The sequence below is a fragment of the Marmota monax genome, unplaced genomic scaffold (genome assembly GCF_021218885.2).
Source record: "Marmota monax isolate L192 unplaced genomic scaffold, Marmota_monax_Labrador192_F-V1.1 WCK01_AAM20220418_F8-fsc00035, whole genome shotgun sequence".
Taxonomy (NCBI): domain Eukaryota; kingdom Metazoa; phylum Chordata; class Mammalia; order Rodentia; family Sciuridae; genus Marmota; species Marmota monax.
Window position 1 is genome coordinate 8,308,353 of NW_026691961.1, and position 20,759 is coordinate 8,329,111.

At 55.3% G+C, this 20,759-nt stretch overlaps 1 protein-coding gene across 1 annotated transcript; it reads right to left on the reverse strand.

Annotated features, from left to right (window-relative positions):
- Positions 1-169: 169 nt before the first annotated feature.
- On the reverse strand, positions 170-19,047 carry LOC124093562 (uncharacterized). The gene is made up of 14 exons (XM_058580024.1): positions 19,028-19,047; positions 18,871-18,931; positions 18,536-18,716; positions 18,094-18,359; positions 17,403-17,569; positions 17,168-17,329; positions 13,896-14,133; positions 13,608-13,686; positions 5,537-5,786; positions 1,629-1,689; positions 1,294-1,465; positions 908-1,173; positions 602-765; positions 170-533 (listed from the first exon to the last, which is right to left on the reverse strand). The coding sequence occupies exons 2-14, from the start codon at positions 18,929-18,931 to the stop codon at positions 369-371; spliced, it is 2,232 nt and encodes a 743-aa protein (XP_058436007.1). The 5' UTR covers positions 19,028-19,047; the 3' UTR covers positions 170-368.
- Between the last annotated feature and the right edge of the window lie 1,712 nt (positions 19,048-20,759).

Genomic DNA, 20,759 nt, shown 5'->3' on the forward strand with positions numbered 1-20,759 from the left:
TAGGGACAGGCATTGGTGAGGAGGCCCGACTCATGACCGCAGACCAAGTCTCGGGGCCAGGGACCCCATAGCTACAGCTGGTGCACCCAGTCGCTACCTGGACACCTTTCTTCCCTAGAGATGCCCTTAGCCAAAAAAAAAAAAAAAACAGTGACCACCATGATGCTTTCTCTGCACTTTAATGAGACACAGCAGCCAGGAGAATTAGCACCTGCCACCTACAGACTGGGAGGCAGGTGGAGGGGTCCACAGGGCAGGAGTAGGGGGATTGGGAAGGTGGGGTGATGCCACCTGGGAAGAAAACAGTGTGCTGAGGCAGGAGAGGACTGATGATGCCCTGATCTGGGTGGCAACCCTGCCAACCTGGCTCAGGGGACCTTGGGGACATAGCGGTGGATCCAGTCCAAGTAGTGGGTAAGACGGGTGTAGATGCCCGGCCGGTTGACATGAGCACAGCCCTCACCCCAGCTGACCACGCCCGCCTGCAGCCAGGCACCCTTCACCTTGCAGACCAGGGGCCCTCCAGAGTCACCCTGGGGAGAACAAGAGTCAGTGCGGGGGGGCAAGGCCCACGTGGGGGGTGTGAGGGACAAGGGCCCACCTGGCAGGAGTCGTGCCCTTTGTTCCCAGCACACAGCATGTCATCACGGACAATGTGAACGCTGTCCCCTGTGTAGAGCCCTGTGTGGTACTGCGCGTCACAAAGGTGGTTTTCCACAATCGGGACTTTCACCTGCTTCAGGGGAAACGGTGGTGGGAGGGACTCTGGGGTGAAAGAAGAGGGAGCAGCCTCAGGAGAAGGTTGATCAGCGCCCTTCCCTGTTCCCCAAAGGGAACCCCCAGGGCTGGGGCCATGGTGTGGTCTCGAGCCCCCCTGCCCAAGCCCTCAGCTGTCCCAGCCACCCACCGCCATCATGCACATTCCCCCAGCCTGTCACCCAGCACGGTGTCCCAGAGGGGAAGGTCTCCGAGGCAGGGGGCAGAGAGATGGGGTGAACATGGCTGGAAATGTTCACTGGATCCTCGAGCTCCAGCAGGGCAATGTCCGCCCCATCCTCCACAATATAGTAGTTGGGGTGAGGGATGATCCTGCTGATGGCCAGCAGCTGGTCTCGGTAGTAAAGGTGCTGTTGGCGAAGCTGTACCCGGTAGAACTCTGGGCTTCTGATTTCTCTGGGAAAGGAGAGTCTTGCTCAGGAGGACGAAGTGGCCCCAACATCAGAGCCTCCAGAGCATCTGGGGCCACAGGATGAACCAGGCCCTCACCCCACCCGCAGTCCCATGGAGACTCACGGTCCCACGCAGTGAGCAGCGGTCAGCACCCACTGTGGGTGGATGAGGGAGCCTCCACACACATGCATCCAGTATCTGATGTTGAGTCTCAGGCTCACTTGCCAGGGCCACTTGCTCTCAGGGGCCTCCCGTCCTCCCACGATGCCCACTCGCTCCAGAGCTGGGCCTGGGGCTGGGGCAGGGAGCACCCTCAGCACCGGGGTCAGCCCCACCCTGGATCAGCCCTCCCCTGCCTGGGACAATGCTGGGCTTCTCAGAGTCCACCTGCCCCAGCCTGTGCAGCAGGGAGTAGGGGGCAGGGGGCAGGGAAAGGGCAGGCCTAGGGCAGGACTCACCAGGGGCCCCATGGACCATGCTGGACAGAAATGACAGTGCCAGCACCAGCAGATTCAGCATCTGGAAGGAGTGAGGAGTGGGCAGCGTGAAGCCAGACGGATCAGGGTGGCAGAGTGTGCAGCAAAATGGAGCCAGGGCCCATGTGGATGAGAGCACTGGTCCAGACTAGGGGTCTGAGGTCTCAGGGATCCAAAGATGGGGCACACAGATGTCAGGGGCTCTGAGTGGGGGACACTCACCCTGGCCAGTCCCTGTTCTCCTCCACCCAGCCTGCTCCCCTCCATTTATCCTTCCAAATCAGGCTAGGGTCAGAGGGCCCTCCACCTCCAATCCAGATGTGGAGGAAGTAGATGACTCAGACCCAGGGCCACCCATGTGACACATGCCCCCACACCAAGATGTCTATCTGATGTCCACAGGCCTTAACTTTGGGATGCACAGGCAACCACAAAACCACCCCCAGGACAGGATGCTGGCTTCTCAGGCTCTGCCCCAGTGGGAGTGTAGGGATGAGAGGGCTCCAGTCTGCTCAGGGTCTGCCAGGTCCCCTGTGTATGGGGGCTCCCAGATGGGCCCTGCCATGGGCTGTGTACTTCCCAGGGGTCCATCTCTCAGCTGCTGGATCTCTAGCACCAGAATGGCAACACCTCTCAGCTGGGCTCTTGTCCCCTCCTGCCCAGGCTCAGAGGACTCCCTAGGAGGCCTCAGGAACAGTGGCATTCAGGGACCATTGCTGTCCTACCAAAAAAGCTTCCTCAAGTTGAATGCAGGGCATAAGTCCATGTCTGTGGGCCACCCTCAAAGGACCAGTGCTCGGGATGGCACTCTCACCCCACCCAAGTTCTCTGATCCCAGGGGTGTGGCACAGCCCTGGGAGACTCAACTTGAGGGAGGGTCACATCAACAGCACCATGAGTCTGGGTCAGGAAGGGGCCCTGCTGCTCCCCATCAAACTGTAATGAGGGTACTTCATTATCTCTGCCATCTGCACTTTATCTGCACATCGGATGGCACGTGGTCAGAGCAGGATAGCAGAAGAAACCTGCAGCCAGCAGTCCTCCCCCAAACCTCTCCTGCACCCCCCGCCAGGTCCAGGGATGATCACTGTCCTGCCTGTCCATATGCCCCTTCTCCTGACACACTGCTACTCAAAGGGTCCCATGTGGGCTACCTCCTCACCTAGGACTCTGGGACCCCAGCCCTTATTCTGCCTCACTGCTACTTCTGGGCCCTCAGCAGAGGGCAGTGCAGCCCCTGCCCCCACCCTGCCCTCTGGACACCCCAAGGACAGCATGAGACCAGCAGGGGCTTGTCCTGCTCAGCGATCTGGCTTCTACTCATTCTCTAACAAACTCCCAAGCCCTGTCAAGGGCTGGCAAGATGGAACCACAGGAGCCCACAGGGGGCAAGAGGGTGAACAGGGGTGGCTGGACACACAGCGGGCAGGGGCTGCGGGCACCACTGAGTCAGGGGCTCTGGACCCTTGTCCTCCAAAGGATGCTCCCATTGGCTCTGGCCTGAAAGGTGGACCAGTCAATAGCTGTGAGGGTGTGGTCCCTGTGATTGGCTATCACTGAGCCAATCAGGGGATAGAGGTGATGGAGCCTCTCGTCTATTTGCTGCGAGCCCAGGATGGGCAAGCAGTATCTGCTACCCCGGCCCTAAGCATGGACCTCCTCCGCTGGAGGACAGCCACTGGTCTTAGGGTCACTGGAAGTGACACCCTCTCAGAGAGATACTCAGTCACTCTCCCCCACACCTCAAACCTGCGAGCCCCACCACCGCTCCCTGGGAGGGGCACATCCTCCTCACGTCTCCTCTGGGGGAGACTGTTCTAATGGAGGTGGGATTGTTGACAGAACTAACTGGTAGTGCAGATGCAAAGGGACAAGATGGGTAGAAAGCCAGGTGGGTGAGGGGGACAGGAGAGCAGAACAAGTAGGGATGAGAAACCCACACTGCCTCGGGACATGCAGTCGGGAGAGACCCAGGCTGCAGAATGTGAGGCAGAAAGCCAGACGAGAGAAAGGGGATGGATATGGGGGATGTTTGAGGAGCAAATGGCCAGAACTTTACATATTTGATGGAAAAATAAACAAACAGATCTAACAATCTCAATGAACACCAAATAGAATACAATTAAAGAAAAACAGGCTGGGGCACATCACATAGGGCTGGAAATCAATGAAAGTCTTCAGAAACTGGCAGTCAGCAGAAGGTTGGAAGCCATCGTCAAAGGACTACTAGAAGGAAATGAACTGTTGGCTTGCTGAAAGACCAGTGCCAGCACCTCCTGTCACCAAATTGTCAAAAGAAGTTCAGCAGGAGAAAGAAAACAAGAGGTGACAATCTAGACTCACACAAAGGAAAGTCCTGAAAGTGGAAATATCTGTAAAGGTGAAAGACATATTTCTTTGTCAAAAACTTAGGGATGGGGGCATGGGAGGCTGAGGCAGAAGGATCCCAAGTTCAAAGCCAGCCTCAGCAAAACCAAGGTGCTAAGCAACTCAGTGAGACCCTGTCTATGAAGAAAATACAAACTCAGTGGTTGAGTGACCCTGAGTTCAATCCCTGGTTCCCCCACCCCAAAAAATACCTAGTTCATGAGGGGCTAGGTGTGTAGCTCAGTGATAAAGCACTTGCCTAGCATGTGCAAGGCCCTGGGTTTGATCCCCAGCAACTCTCCCCCCCCCCAAAAAAAAGTAAAGATAATTGACAACCCAAAATAACAACAAAAACAGGACAATGTGCTGTCTTTATGCCTAGAATTTAATTTTTTTAAAAAATTCTGATAGAAACGATATTGACTTTCAAGTTTTGATTGATTGATTGTGGTACTGTGGATTGATCCTCACTCTTGCTAGGGCTTCCAAGATCATTTTCCAGTTAGTAGTGGATAATATTCAGAACTACAGCGTTTTGAACCTGGTGTGGTGGCAAGCCTATAATCCTAGCAGCTTGGGAGGCTGAGGCTGGGCGATCGTGAGTTCAAAGCCAGCCTCAGCAACGCAGCTAAACCCTGTCTCTAAATTAAAAAAAAAAAAAAAAAAAAGGCTGAGGATGTGGCTCAATGGTTAAGCGCCCCTGGATTCAACCCCCGGTACCAAAAATAAAAAAATTAAAAAGTACACGGTCCGGGGCTGGGGCTCAGGGGTAGGGAGCTCGCCTAGCATGCGCGAGGCACTGGGTTTGATCCTTAGCACCACATAAAAATAAAATAATAAAATAAAGATATTGTGCCTACCTAAAACTAAAAAATAAATGTTAAAAAAAAATAAATTTAAAAGTACAGCATTTTGTATTTCGTCACGCTCCATAGCCTTGCCAAGTTCTACTTCGCCAGCGTCTGCGGGACCCTTAGGATTTTATGTGCGCCAATCATGGGGTTCACAAACAGTTTGCTGTTTTCTTCCGCAAAGCCAAGCGATGTTCGGAGCGACGCAGTTCCTCCTGTCTCCACCAGAGGGAGAGCCCGGCCGTCAACGCTGGGCACGCGCTGGGCGCAGCTGCGCAGGTGCACCTTTAGGCTCTGCTGCCACGACCAGGTTATGCCACTGACCGAGGTCTTTTGGCCTCGGCGGTGCTGGGGGCCTTCCAGGACTGCTAAAGGCCGTGCGGGGGTGAATGAGACTGAACAGAAAGCACCTGGGTCGGTGTACCCTCCTCCCCGGACCTTGGCAGATAACTGCACCTTCTCAGCCTTTGTTTCCCTCCAGGAAGAAGGCATTATTGCGCAGGGACTGAACTGCTGACAGAACCCGGACAGGCCTAGGATGTGGCCCTTGCCCTCTCTCTGCTCTGCAGGGAGGAGGATTGGCGGGGGAGGGAGGGGGTCATGCAAATCGGGATCAGGGCTTAGTAGTGTGGGAACTTCAAGCCAGGTTCTGTGCAGCCAGCACTTGGCCACCAGGATGCAGGAGGCCAGCAGCAGCAGCAGCAGGAAGACCAGCAGGAAGAGCCCAGCCAGGAGAAGGGGCCAGGGGAGCCCTAGAATTCCCAGCCCCAAGGCCCCCAATTCTGGGGTGAGGATCCAGTTCACATGGGTATGTGGCTGTGGCCCCAGGCTGGTAAGGATGGACACAGCCTCGCCCCAGCTGACCACGCCAGCCTGCAACCAGGTCCCATCCACCTGGCAGGTCAGCGGGCCTCCAGTCATCCTGGAGGGCAGAGCAGGGTGAGGGCCAGTGTTGTTAGTGGGGAGTCTTGCTGGACTCCAGGCCCCAAGCCCTCCACTGTGCCCTAGGCCCACCTGGCAGGATATGCCAGCCCCCAGCACACAGCATGTGTGACCTGAAGGTGCTGCCATCCATGCTGGGGTAAGCCTGTGTCCACTATGGAGGCCTCTGCCTCCTACAGGCTTTTTGGGGGCCACAGAGGCTCTGGGGAGGGGCAGGTTCAGGGGAAGCTGGCCACCCCTGTAGTGGCAGAGTGGAGGAGGGGATCACACCCCTCAAATCCTGCTCCCTGGTGGCCCAGTCACACACTGGCTCTGGGTCAGACATGTGATGTGAGATGCCCGACTATAAGGCTGCAGGGATTACAGAGTTGGTGTTGGGTTCGGGACCTATACATCAATGCAGCCAGCAGTCAAGAGAGACCAGCACACACCACCAACTACGTTCCACAGAAGAAAAGGATATCTTTCAACAGACATGACCACATCTACATTTCTGCACAGGGGACAGAGTCTCAACCACTGGTTCCTCACACCATAATTCACAGTGGATCATAGACCTAAAGTAACAAGCAAAGTCACACAGCACAAAAGAGAACCTCCCCTGCCTTAAGCACAGAAGGAACTCAAAGCAGGAACCTAAGAAAAGGCTTGATAGATCGGGCCACACCCAACTTGAAAACTAGGAAAACCAGAGGCCATCTGCAGCCCAGGAGCAAGGTACCTCAATAGTCCTGTGGAGGACAAAGGACTTGCACCCTTTGTCCTGGGGCCTACAGCCACATTCCTAGGTGAACTGGATCCTCACCCCAGGAAGCAGGGCATGAAAGGAAGAGGAAAGCAGAACTCTACAGCTCTGTGACGGGCAGCAGATCCTGCAGAGGAACAGTGAGGGGCACACGTAGCCACCAGAAAGGCATGAAGATACCCTTCTACAGGGAGCTGCAGGGGAAGTCACCGAGGGGTCCTGCCATATACCACCAAAATGGCTAGAGCTGTAACAAAGGGTTACAGTTACTCCTAGCCCCTTTCCTCAGAGTCAGTCCTGAGCCTCAGGTCGGGCAGTGCAGGGGAGCCACAGGGCCCAGAGTGAGGTCAGAGTCTGAGCAGGAGAGCCCTGGGGGAGGCGGGACTGCTGCTCATGGGGGAAGAATTAGGTGGGGGGCTGCCCAGGATGGAGAGGGGGCAGACCTGATGAGCCATGGGATAGGAACACGGCCTCAGGCACAGGTGACAGAGAGCTTATGGCTTCCTGTGCAGACACAGTGAGGAGGGAGTGTGGGAATGCACATGTGCACACCTGCATGACCCCATACATGTCCCCTGAGAAGGCTGAGAGCAGAGACACTCCAAAAGCAATGAGAAATACCCAACCCCTAGATTTTGGTTTCTAAATACAATCTACCACTGAAAGGAACTGGGTTTCCTGCAGAAATGTCCAGATCAGAGGAAGTAAAAAAGGAGCGAAAGTCATCTTGTACAAGGAAATACTCCAAGAGAAATTGAGACCTGTGAAAAAGACCTAGAAGCTGTGCATGGTGATGCACGCTGCTAACCTAGCTTCTCAGGAGGCTGAAGCAGAAGGGTCACAAGTTCAAGACTGGACTCAGCTACTTAGTGATGCCCTATCCCAAAACCTAAAAGATTTTAAAAGAGTTGGGGATATACCTCAGAGGTAGAGCACCCCATGCTCAATGTCTAGCAGTGAATTAAAAAAAAAAAAGAAAAAAGACATGGAAGCCAATTTGTATGAGCCCCCAGAATCCCCAGATCTGACTGGCATACCACATTATAATTGGGAAAAAGAAACAAATTAAGATTTGAATAAGATAGGATGTCTCATGAGTCTGTGTGGTCATAAATAAATTAATTAAAATTCTGATGAGAAATCAGCTACTTACATAGTCTTAAATCTCCCCATGAAGTATGTATTAGTTACTAAGGGGAAAACAGTAAGGGACCTGGCAGTCCCCCCTTATCCAGCAGTGAAAGTGGACAGCAGGCTGGACACCCTCAACAAGACGCAGCACTCAGTCCTACCTGTATATTCTTGCCAAAAGCATAGAACTTCAGTCTACTCGTGAGAAAGCATCAGATGGCCCAGTGTGAGGGTGCCCTGCAAGGTGCTGGCCTGAACTTCTTAGAAGCCAGGGCTCAGGAGAGTCCAGGAGACAAAGGGCCATCTCTGTCAGCCGAGGAGCCACCTGATGTGCCCTGGGTTTTAGCAGGTCCTCTGCTCCTGCTGCCCTGGGGCAGTGGGTAGACTTCCAGTGACAGGAGCCACCAGGATGCCTGTGACTGTCTCAGGGTTCAGGAGGCTTGGGGTGGTGCTGTGGGCAGGTACCTCTCCTTTAAAACCCTCCTGTCACTGGAGTTCTCAAATGGTCCAAAACTATGTTCCCAGAGGAGCTTGCAGCAACCCAGAGTCTGAGATTGAACCAAAGCCTGACAGGACCAAGTGCCAGGAAGCGAGGAACGGCCAGACTGCCAGGGAGAGGGTGAAGAAGGACCAATCTCTCTGGAAACCTCAACAGTCGTTTTTGTGGATAAGCGAGCTCCTTACGTGGAACGGTGGAACCAGTGAACCTGCCTTCGTTCGGCAACCAACTTAGACATTTGCTAATGAGGATAAATCGGCATGGATGACACCTGTCATTCAGAGGGAACAAGTCCAAGGGTTTAGTGCATACACCATGTTCTGCAGCCACCTCCAGGCAACGTGCAAACATTTCCACCACCACCCCCGCCAGAAAAAACAGACCCCGTGTCCCCACTCTCCTCCAGTCTGCCATCTCTGTGGGTTGACCTGTTCTGCACAATTCCCGTGAGTGGAGCTCCACAGTAGACCTCAGACAGTTCATGTGTGGCCTTAACAGAAGGCTCTCAAGGTTCATGCACCACCTGACAGGTGTCAGGTGAGTCCCAGGGGACTCATTCACCACCTCCAGGAATTAGCCAGCCCTGAGGGGCAGTCTCCCAAATGCCAGAGCATCAGGAATGTGGGAAAGGGCTTAGAGGCAGCCCAGCACCTGTGTTCCACCTTCTGGTCATGTTGATTTCTAGGTGTTTTAACCTTTTGGATGCCATTGTAAGTGGAATTTTCCTACTTTGGTCTGTAACAAATTTTATTTTTTCTTTTTTACATTGCTGGGGATCAACCCCAGACTTCATGCATGCCAGTCAGGCACCTGCCACTGAGCGGCCTCCCCAGCCTCTGCAGCCGCTACACTTTCAGAAACGAAGTTTCCCTGTGACTCAGCCATTCCACCCTAGGGAATTACCCAAGAGAAATAAAAATGTAGCTCGGGGAGAAGACTTAAACAATAATGTTCACTTCAGCTTTATTGTAACAACCCAAGCAGGAAACACCAAAGCCCACCAGAAGGACACAGGTGGGTGAACCATGGTACGTGCCTGGGAAGAACTACAACAGGGAGGGGGACACGGACGGCCCTGGACAGTGGGGGCATTGGCTGTGAGGCTGGGGGAGGACCAGGCACAGGGCCAGTGCTCCCTGGAGAAAGCCCCCACAGGGGTGCAGGTCCACAGCACCCAAGCTGCTACACAGGGTGCTAGGACTGATCCGTGGAGCACAGGAGGGCTGGTGTCTTGTAGCAAGCTCGGAGAGGGGCTGGCGTGGCCCCTGAGGTGCTGGACCAGGAGAGACTCAGGACAGCATACAGAGGGAGTGCTGCTACAAATAGACACACATCTCCTTCCCACGTGGCACCGATACTGTGCTCTGGTGGCAGAAGGCCAAGAGGCAGTGACACCCCCTAGCAGCAGGGGCACGTGGCCCAGTCTCTGTTTCCAGTGCCTTTCTCACTGAAGGGAACCAGGGGATAGCTGGCCCTGGGCCCCTGGCAGGAGATGCACAAGAGCCACGGCGTCTCGCACCAGATGCAAGAGACACTTTAAGACCAAGCGAGCCCCTGAAGACAGGCCAAAACAACCAAGGCCACAGATGAAGGACTGCTGGGCCCTGACCCAAAGCTCAACATTCATGAGTCCAAACAGATACAAATGTGTAACTGAATTAATAATCAAATTGGGAGAAAGAGCTCAGTCTCCCTCAGAATTCCACAAGGGGATGCTTCTCCAGAAGTGAGGCATGGCCACGCCTCACGGCTTCTTTCTGCACAGTACTGACCAGACTCGCCTGGGGAGGCGAGCCGGCTCAGTGGACACACCTGGGCACTCTCTCCACCAGGTGAGCAAGATGGACTTCCACAGCCACATACGCCCCTGATGCAGCTGAGGAGCAGGAAACTCACCCCTGTGGTCCTCCCCCAGGACCCACAATACTCCTATGAGAGAAACAGCTGGCAAAATCCTGACAGAGGACCTTCTATAAACCCCGTGACTGCACTCTGCAAAACCCTCTGGAGCCAAGAGCAGGGAAGTCAGAAGCTGTCCTGCCCAGAGGAGCCTGAGGACAGGAAAAGGATATTCAGGGAAAAGTAATGAAATCCAAATCAACTATGGACTTTTGTTAAATAGTGTATCATATCACCTCATTGATTATAACAAATGAATCATTCCAATGTATGGTGTTAGTAACAGCAGAAATCAGATGCAAGGAGTATGGGTACCTTATTCTATCTTTATAATTTTTCTATGAATCTAAATCTTTTCTAAAATAGTGTATTTGGGGTGGGAGGGAAAAAGTGCTAAGGAGTGGTATTGGCTAAATTATATCATTACATTATGTATTATGTGCATGTACAAATATATAACAACAAATCCCACCAGTGCTTACAACTATAATGCACCCATAAAAAGTGGGAAAAATAAAAATGAATTGATTAAAATAGTGTATTTTTTTGAAAAAAAGAAATATGAAAATGCAGTCCAAGGCTCAGACCAAGGCTGCCAGAGACAGCTCTGGCCCTCTGAGTAGTGACCCATGGAAACCCACACTCGGCAATCACCCTTTGGCCACACCCGTTGCAGGTCCCATGGTCACTGCAGATAAGATGGGCACAGGGCAGGCCCTTCCCAACCGTCCTCTCTCTGCCTGGGGCCTGATGACCGAACAGATTAGGGGACCTGGGCAGCACCCAGGAATACTGAGTAACTGGGATTACAGGTGTGTAATCACATTGAGCACTTCTTAAATTTTATTTTTCCTCATCTATTGACTCATTTATACCAGATTAGCAGGAACAGAGATGGCTCAATGACCAATCTTATGTGGCAGACTGGATTTGATACTGCAGCAGAAAAGGGGCATGAAAAGAAAAAGCACATGGGATCTGAATAACCTGGCTTGTCATGGAGCAATGGGTTGGTCCCCACCATCCGCACACCCTGGTCTGGCAGATGGCAGCACTGGGGCTACCTTCAGGACCCCAACAGTGCATCTAGAAAGCACCGTACACGATGCTGCAATCAGCTGCAGGATTTGGGGTTTTCATGCAAACTGAAATTGCAGGACCCTGGTTCAGAAAACAAAGGTGGATTTCTGAGTGGTGACCGCAGGGCAGTCACCCAAGTGCAGGTCCCCCTTTGAAACCTGGAGAACTGGCTTTCAAGTCAGGCTTGGCTCCAAAATAGTGGACTGGCTCAACCCATGTTCCATGGACCTGAGAAGACCCTGCAAGGTGGGGGCATGGCCAAGGCAATGGCCGCCCCCTCCCTGAACTCCTCTGTCAGATGAGAGGAAGCAGCACCTGTCACAGGGGTGCCAAGGGGACCCAGGGATGATTTGGGGTATCTTTCACAACAGCTTGGGTTCCGGGGTGTCAAGGGCTCTGCAGGCAGCAGTGTGAAGGGGAATGGAGTCCCCAAAGATGGAGCTGGGGAAGGTGAGGTTCCTGAAGTCCCCTCCTGGGGGTCAGGTCTCAGCGGATCTGGCTCCCTAAGACCCTGCACCCCACCGTCACTGGGCAATGTGAGGCTGCTGGGCGCTGGGTAGGCAGCCTGGGCTAGGCACACCTGGACCCCACCCTGCTTCCCTGTGCTGTGCTGACCAGGCAGGTCCCACTCCCTGTCCCATCGGCCACCTCCCAGGTGTGGTCCATCTGAGAGAGGCTGGGCCCCACCCAGCACATTCCCTTCCTCGCCATCCCAGCTCAGACCATGCACCATGAGCCTCGGCCAGGACCGGGTACTGGCATGAGGGGGGCTGGGCTTGGGCCTCGCAGAGCCACAGCCTGCTTCACCATCAGAGGACTGCCACCCTGCCTCGGTTTCCCCACTCCTAAGAGGGGTCCTGCCCTGAGGTTCTTGGTGGGGCCCTCCAACCCCAGCCTGTGCATGGGGCTGGGGAGGGGGTGGGAAAGTCTCAGGCTGGGCCCGGGGCCCCTAATCAGCTCAGTCATCAGGTCCCAGCCAGAGAGGAAGCCCTGCATGGTCTGGGCAGTTGGGGGGCTTTGCCCATCTGATCTGTGGTGGAGTCATGGGACTTGAGGACGGATGTGAGGACATCCTGGAGGGCAGGTTATCACGGAGTCCTGAGCTGTCTCCCCCAGCTGTCTCCCCTCCTCTGGGCCTCAGGAGGAGAACCCCAAAGGCTGGGCTCCCAGAGGCTCTCTGGGGAGGTGTGAGCTGCAGGATCCAGGGAGGGCTTCCTGGAGAAGGTGGCAAGGACTCCATCCACCGCCTGGGTTTGCAGGGATGCCCGGGTCCCATCCTGTCCCTGTGTGGTCTCTCTGTGTCACTAAGCTTGTTCCCCGGGCTGTAGTGTCCACATGGAGATACAGGAGTAGGTGGGGTCTTTGGTGGAGCCCTGTTCTCCTCCTCCTCACTCCCTGCCCAGGGCACAGGTGTGTGGCTGTCCCCCACCACCCTACAGGTCCAGGGCTCACTGCCCACTGTCCCTGCAGTGGGCAGACACTTGGGCCTCGGCTCATGGCTTCCTGCTTCAAACAGAGAGAAGGTCAGGTCTTTCAGGCCTTTCATCTCCTTGGTACCATCCGGCTTTATCATGCTCTGTACAATTAGATCTCAGTTCTTCATGGCACAGGGTTGAAAGCATTTTGAGGTGTATAAAGTTTTATGAAATTATTAAAACATTAAATAGGGGGAAATATTTGAACATTCACTAAAGATATATAAATAGAAAATATAAACACGTGGTAAAATGCACAATACTGTTGGCCATGGCAAAAATGCAAATTACAAACACATGAGCTGAGCATGGTGCCTCGCCTGTAATCCCAACAATTTAAGAGGCTGAGGCAGGAGGATCTCAAGTCTGACGCCAGCCTCCGCAACTCAACAGGCCCTGTCTAAAAATAAAATCTGTAAAGGACTGGGGATGTAGCTCAGCGGTAAAACGCTCCTGGTTCATTTCCAGTAAAAAAAAAAAAAAAAAAAAAAAAACAGAGAGAGAGAGAGAAGAAAGAAGAAAAAGAAAGAAAAACAAAAGGGTGGGATACACTGCATTTTCCCCGGAAGTCCTGAAGCCACAGAGATTGCAGATCCCAGGTGCTGGCAAGGACACTGATGCCATCCACCGCGGAGAGGGATGCACTCTCTGCAGCGCCTTCAAGGATAATTCGGAAACCACATAAATGCAAACCTGCTGTATGCCTTCGCAATTCCATTCGGTGTTTACCCAAGATAATTAAAAACTTATGTTCCCACAAAAATGTTTACAGAAACTTTATTCATAAGAGCCTGAAGTGGAAACAAGCCAGATGTTCATCCGCTTGTGAATGGATCAGCAAATCCTAGCGACCCTTTCGGTGGAACAGCACTCTGCCACAACCCAAGGGCCAGGAACTCCTGCACAAGGCGCACAAGCTCAGAAGCAGTGCGCAGGAGTGAAGCCCGCAAGCCAGTGGTGGCCCAGGGCTACCCGTAGGCAGGGAACCGCATGCGGAGAGCCGGGAGTCCCACCTTCACAGGGGTCTCCGGGTCCTTCTCCGGGTCCGCATCTGCAGGAAGACAGGAGGGCGAGGAGACTGGTCACTGCGCGGTGCGGACCCTGCAGCTTGGCCCCGGGAACTGCCGGTCACGCCCCCCTAACGCCATAGGGCCTGCGGCCGATCGTGGGCACCCCGGTTGATGCCACCAGCCAATCAAGAGCGGCCAGGTGTGCGCGGGTCGTGTGGGCCTCAGGTGGGTGGGGTCCGCCCCCGCTGACCGGTGCGCGCTGGCTGCCGGGGTGGTCCTGGAGACCCTGGGGCTGCGCGACCGCGCTTGGCGCTGTCGTGGAGTTCATGGTCATCTGTAAGTGAAGTTCCGCGGCTTGGCGGTGTCGGGGGTGTTTGGGCAAGGCGGTGCATGGCCGCCTCCCGCACCTTCCCGCGGAAGGGTCTGGCTCCTCTGAGCTCCTCTCCCCACTGCGGCGCCCACTCCCGCCCCTCCGCACGGGGCACAAACTGGGGGAGTCCAGTGTCCAAGAATGATGGGCATTAAAATAGCAAAACACCACGGAAAGAGCTACCCCGAAGAGCCGGCGCAAGCCTGTTAGTCTCAGCTACTCCAGCTGCTCGGGAGGTTGTCCTGACTCCAAAAAAAAAAAAATTTAAAAGCAGGGGGAGAGGCAGCTTTTTGCCCTTTAAGGAGTGGCATGCAAATTTCTTAGCCCATCCTGCCTAGGGCAGCAGAGGCTTGAGGAGCGGGCCCTGTGCACACCAGACCAACAGCGCACCCCTCTGGTCCTGCAGCCCCTGCTCTCGATCCAGTGAACAGGCCAGAAGCGTTTCCCAAGCATTTACTCTTCTCAGAACCCCCAATTGTGCTTCCATTCTAGCCCAGCTCTTTGCTCAGCAGGAGTCCCAGAAACTTTACTTTTCTGCCCTTTGCCCTAAAGCAATCTACTGGCCACACAGGAAAGGAACGGTGGGGTCGACACCCAGCAGGACAGAGCAGAGAAGGAGCCCCAGAGATGAGAGGTTTGGGAGGTTTGGGAGGGATCAGCCCCCAGAGAAGTGGTGAGGCAGAAGCACACGATGTGGACTCAGAGCAGGTAGGCAGTGACCTGGCATACACTCCAGGACACTGAGACTTGGACATCCCTGGCTAAAGCTCAGCATCACCACCTGTGCCCTGCACCTGTCCCTGAGTCAACAGACCAGAGGCCCCCATCATCATCCTAGAAGAAGAATAAGGAAGAACAGGGCTCAGGTGAAGGCTCTCAGACTGAGGCTGAGGTGGGCAGGGAGCCGGGAGGGCTGGACACCAGGGAATGTGATACATGGGGACCCCTTTGGCGTTCCAGTTGTGTGTGACGAACAGGCCAGGGCTCTGTCCTTGCTTGGTGGTGTGTGCTACACCCTTTGGGAGTCACCCATGTTCCTCTGTACCTAGCAGCACCTCCTCACACTCCCCCAAGGCTGGCTCGGAATTCTAGGTTCATCCTTACAGCACTTATGGATACCAGCTGCAGTCAGACAGTCCTAGGCACCAGGTTACCAAGGTGACAGGCAGAGTCTGCACCCTCCCTGAGCCAGACCACGCCCCCCAGCTGAAAACTAAAGCCTCTCAGGTCACTGAGGATTAGGAGATGGGCTTGGCCAACCATGGCAAAGGTTCATCACCAATTCTCTGCTTCCATATCCCCACTGGCCTTAAAGTTTCAGTAACTCTCCCTGGCCCCACTGTGGATTGGGGGCTTGGTGGGCAGGGGGCTGCCCTTGCAAAAGCCTTATGGCCATGGAAGTAGCTAGCACACAGCATCTCCTTGGCTATGGGCTCACAGACATAAGTCTACACCTGCAGGCAATGATGTGCACATCTACTTCCTACAGCCTGTGGGGCTCAGGCAGAGCCTCTATAGCACAGAGTCAGCATCACAGAAGCAACCAGAGCCTGCTTTGGGAAGCAGCTGGCTGTACCTTCCCAGTGGATTGCCTCCCCAGGGACCTGCAGCTGAGGGTCCTGGTAAGGAGGATACTGAGGACTGGTAGCCTGGATTGGCTGGACAAGGATACTGGAGGAGTTCAGAACAGAGAGAAGGCTGGGGTGTTCTCTGCTTTACTTTGGGGTGAGTCCCTCTGGCCCTAGCCCCTTGCCTCTCACCTACCATTCTGCCTGATGTCCCACAAACGTCACCCAGTAGGGGATGACCAAGGGGAAGAAAGACCCCTTCACGGCCAGAGCGGTGAGCATGCTGGTACAGGAGAAGAGCACAGGTGCCTAGCTCAACAGCACCACAGCCTCCGCCTGGGATGAGTCTCTGTTGTAAGATGGCTGCTGACAGTCACACAGAGGGAGCTTTGAGGACTGTGGCACAGGATAGACACTCCCAGCTGATTACACAGGTCTGGAGGTTGACTGGGCTGTGGAGGAGGCCAGGTCTTGGGGCAGTGAGGACAGCAAAGCTGTGCAGGGAGAGGAGAGCTCACCCCAGAGCCTTCATCTACAGGAGCCTGTATGCTGCCCAACCCACGGATAAGTATCTATCACTGGAACATGGTGGGTCCATCTCATCTGGGAGCCTTGTCCATGAAGAACCCAATGTGGTCAAAGAGACAGACTTCCAAGCAGAGAGAGAAGGTGGAGGGGGTGGGCACCTGCACAGCGGCTATTCAGCCTGCTGAGGGCACCACCTCAGGAAGATGGTCATTCTCTTTGCCCCACTTTCCTCAGCTGGAAAGTAGGGTGCTGGTGCCTCCCCAGGAGAAGGAAGTAATCTACCCAGTGTGCCTTGAATGACGCGTACCCCTAGGGAGCCCCCAGGGGTGGTGGTCACCATCTCTCATCTACCAAGAACATGCCACAAAGGATTTGGCACCAACAGGAGTGGGACAGGGTGAATCAGGTGGCTCTTAGGACGAGCCAGTTATGTATTCCTTATTGCTTCTACTAAGGGAGGCTGGCAGTACGGCTCAGGCTGAGAATGGCCATCCTGGGCTGTGGAGGGCCTCCAAGTAGAATTCACCTTTCAATTGTGATGGTTTCTCTCCTTTACCTTTCCAGTGTGTTCTAAGACATTTTGCTCTTTAAAGTTTTTACTAGTTTCAGTGATTATCCAATAATAAAATCTTCTTCCCTAATTCAGAGGACTTGGGCACTTCTCTTCTTGAGAAAGAGCTGGATTGGGATAACTTGAGAGAAAGGGAGACTTTTTGCTCACACAAAATCCAGAATACAAATTTTCATAGTATCTTTATTCATCGTGGCCACAAAGCGCAAACAGCTCGAATGTCCTTCAACTGCTGGACACTAAGCAGAATGGGCACCTGTGCCCTGGAGCACAAGCCCCTCCTCAGGTCCTCTCATTAGAGAGACTGCACAGCAAGCCTGGGCCCCATCCTGCCCATCACTCTGTTTGCTGATAGGGGTCAGAGTGGACCTGGGCACCATAGACTCAGGGGTGGGGACTGAGGCCAAAGCAGCACACTTGGGAGGTGAGCTGGCTTCTCCTTGGCTGGCTTGGCTGACCAGCAGAAGGCCAGTGGTCTGCTCTCAGGTGTACCTCCTCATGTGCTGCTGGATCCATGGCATGAAAGACTGGACCCGAGCATAGACCCCAGGAATGTCGCGGAGGGCACAGCCGATGCCCCAGCTGACCACTCCCACCAACCTCCAGGAGCCTGTCACTTTGCACACTAGGGGCCCTCCAGAGTCACCCTAGGAGGAAAAGGAGTCATTGGATATTGGCCCCAAAGGTGAAATGGGGGTGGGCAGGTGGAAAAGGACTTACATAGCAGGCACTGCGGCCCTCACTGCCCGCACACAGCATGTCGTCCAAGATGATCCTCCGGTCCCTGTGGCGGTGCCTGCTGGCGTTGTGGTACTGTTGCTCGCAGACTGCATTCTCCACCACCTGCACCTCCACCTGCTGCAGGCGGAAGGGTGGGGGCAGGGAGCCTAGGGGAGAAAAGGGGGGCTAGCAGCACAGGTGTGGTTAGACCCTACCCTCGCCCAAGCTGACCTGCCACGGCCACCTCCCCTCTGCATCCCTGGCCTCAGCTCCCTCCTGTCACACACTGTGTGGAGACACAGCTCATAGGGACCATGTCCACCTGAACCCTGGCACTCCACACAGGCACTCTACAGGCCTGCAGTTGGGGCACCAGAGAGACAATGAACAATGTGTTCTTCTGGTGTCTCAAAAACACATTTTTTAAGGTTAGAAACTAGAGGAGCAAACGTTTCCCCGCTCAGAGCACTGAGCTCTGGGCTCAGGCTTTCCCTGTGCAGGTGCTGAGGCTCCCATGGAGACCGCAGTGGGTGGGAGACGAGAGGTGGGAGTGCCCTGGGTTCCTCGGCCATTCCCTGGATTCCCTCTGAAGCTGTAACCCAGAAACCCAGCACCACCCGGCCTCCAATAGTTCTCAGAGCAAGTGTAGGTCCCACGCAGAGACCCTTCCAGCCACACCCTCTGTAAGTACCAAACATGCTGATGGCGCCCCAGCCAGTCACCCAGCACTGGTCCCTTGGGGTGATACTATCAGACAGGGAGGAGAGCCTGACGGGCTTGATGTTGGCAGAGCACACTGCAGGTTTCGCCAGACGCAGCAAGGCCACGTCTGAGCCCAAGAAGGCATTCACATAGTCAGGGTGGACGATGACCCGGTTCACATGCAACAGCTTCGTGTCCCCATAGAGGAAAACGTTCCCAGCCTGGACCCGGTAGGCTGATGGGTCAGCATCTTTCCTGGAGTTGGAGAGAAACCATGGAAGCAACTCACTCTAGGTCCCTCGGGGCATTGCAGAAGGCCAGCAGGCCTAGGAAGACAAAATGGCCCCACATGTGCAGCCCAGGCCTTGCCCATACTCCCTGACTTAGCCCCCACATCCAACCCAGAGTCGGGCAGAAGGGAGGGGACTCACCGGCCAATGCAGTGGGCAGCAGTCAGCACCCACTGTGGGTGGATGAGGGAACCCCCACAGATGTGCACCCATGCAGCCCAGCGGTAGCTGTAGACCCTCAAGCTGATCTGCCATGGCCACCTCCCCTGGGGGGCACTGTGGCCACCCACAATGCCCACCAGGTCGTTCTGAGAGACAGGTGCTAGAAGCAACAGGTGAAGGTCAGGGAGCCTGGCGCACACAGGCCAAGATCCCCAACTCGGGCCCGAACAGGCCGTGCACATGTCCCCAGATCCTGGGGACATTGCTCACAGGAGCCTTGGGGAAAGGACAGGGTCAAATGGGTCAGGACTCACCCGGGGTCCCAGCACTGGAGGTCCCCACCAAGAGAAGGGTCACAAACCACAGGCTCAGCATCTGCAGAGGACAGACACAGAGGGTGCTGGGCTACCTGAGGCCAGGGGTAGAGCGGGCCAGGGCCAGCCACAGCAGTCTGCAGGGACAGCACCCTACCTTGCCAGGGCTCCTGGGCTCCCTTCTCCCTGGGCCTCTCTATCCTTTATCCTCCAGCCACAGGAAGTGGGCAGGGGGCTTGTCCAGCGCTCTGCTTGGAGGAGGGGCAGAGAGGAAGTGGCATTTGGCCTGAGATGCAAAAGGGACTGGTGACCCAAACACGGGGTTCTAGGTCCTTGCCAGGGTCTGGATCAGCCAGAGTCAGGATTACTCGGACCTCACCATGTTCTTGGAAGAATGTCACTAGAGGCTGGGGTGGGAGAAGGGCTGTTTGGCTCAGGGTTGGTGCTGAAAGAAGGGCCAGCCAGCACCTCCTGAGGTCTTTCAGCATCCTGGCAGGGGACAGGGTAAGTCAGCAGCCTTCCCCAGACACGGAGGTGCCCACTACCAGGTGGCCAAGCTCCCTGTGCTGGGAGCATCTGGGCACAGGAACCACGTCCTGGGGAGCTGCTGCTCAGGCTCCTCTGCTGGGCCTCTGTTTTCCAGCACCTTCTGTGCCAGGCCAGGCTCTGCTCCTGTCTGGGCTAGTGCAGACCAATGTCTTACCACCAATCTTTCCTGCTGGCCACAGGAAAGCCCAGCAGGTGCACTGCCCGAGGCCCCTGAGGGACAGCCCCACATTCAGGGTCAGTCCTGAGGCCCCCATGCACAGACTCTACCCCTCTCTGAGTGGGAAGTCCTACTCCATGGGGAGCCATCAAGCTGGCCACCTGCTCTCTGGCTATCTCATGGGCCCTTAGGTGACTGGGACAGAGATTCCTGTCCCTCTCATGACAGGCTGGCCCCGAGCTCCAGGTGCAGGTAGGCCTCTAGGATGGCTGGTGATGCGGGTCACAGTGTCTGTGAGTGACAAGGCTTGCAATGCCTGGGGAACAGAGACAGTTGCAGAAGGGACTGTGGAGACCCACAGCTGGACCAAGAGCCACCTTACCAGGAGGCAGAGGACTGAAGGCCTGAGGCAGGCAGAGGGCCCTGCACAGGACTGGATGATCCCCAGGGGCCCAATGACCTGGGCCTGAGGGGCCTGGATCTTGACTTGCAGAGACCTACACTGAGCACGGTAGAACTGGACAATGTCCAGGCAGGGTCTCTGCTGGAATTTGGGGAATGGAGTCCTGGCATTGAGGAGGTGGGGCCCTGGGGTGTACAGCGAGGCTGAGCTCCACAGGCTGTCAGAACCAGCTGGCAAGAGCAGAGGAGGGAGAGGGGCACATGTTGGGGAAAGCCGCAGGAGAGACCTGGAGGGAGCACCCAGCCACCCAAGCCCTCCATAAGGGCAGCTGCCATCAGTGGAGAAGGAAGTGGGGCCAGGGATATGTCCTTGGTGCCCTCCTGAAACAGTGTGGCTCCCTAGGCAGTAACACCAGAGCCATCTCCCCCAGAGAAACACTGCACCTCCTGCATCTATGCCAGGTACAGGGCCTGGGCCGCTCAACGTGGAAGGGTCCACCTGCGGCCCCCACTACTTGAACAAGATAATGGTTAAGAATCGAGGACTGGGACAGGATATCTGGTCACCCTGATAGGGTCAGGACCAGGCCACCATGAGCACATTCAGCGATAGCATCAGAGAAAGAACCAGGGACCTGGGGGCTCCGGTTGTGTGACCGTTAGGACTGGGGCCAGATGGGCTGTGGCCAGGATGCCTGGGCTCAGGTGAAGGATGTGGCCACCCAGGCAGTGTCGCAAGAGGGCTGCTTGGGCAGAAGGCTGGACAGAGGGATCCAGCACA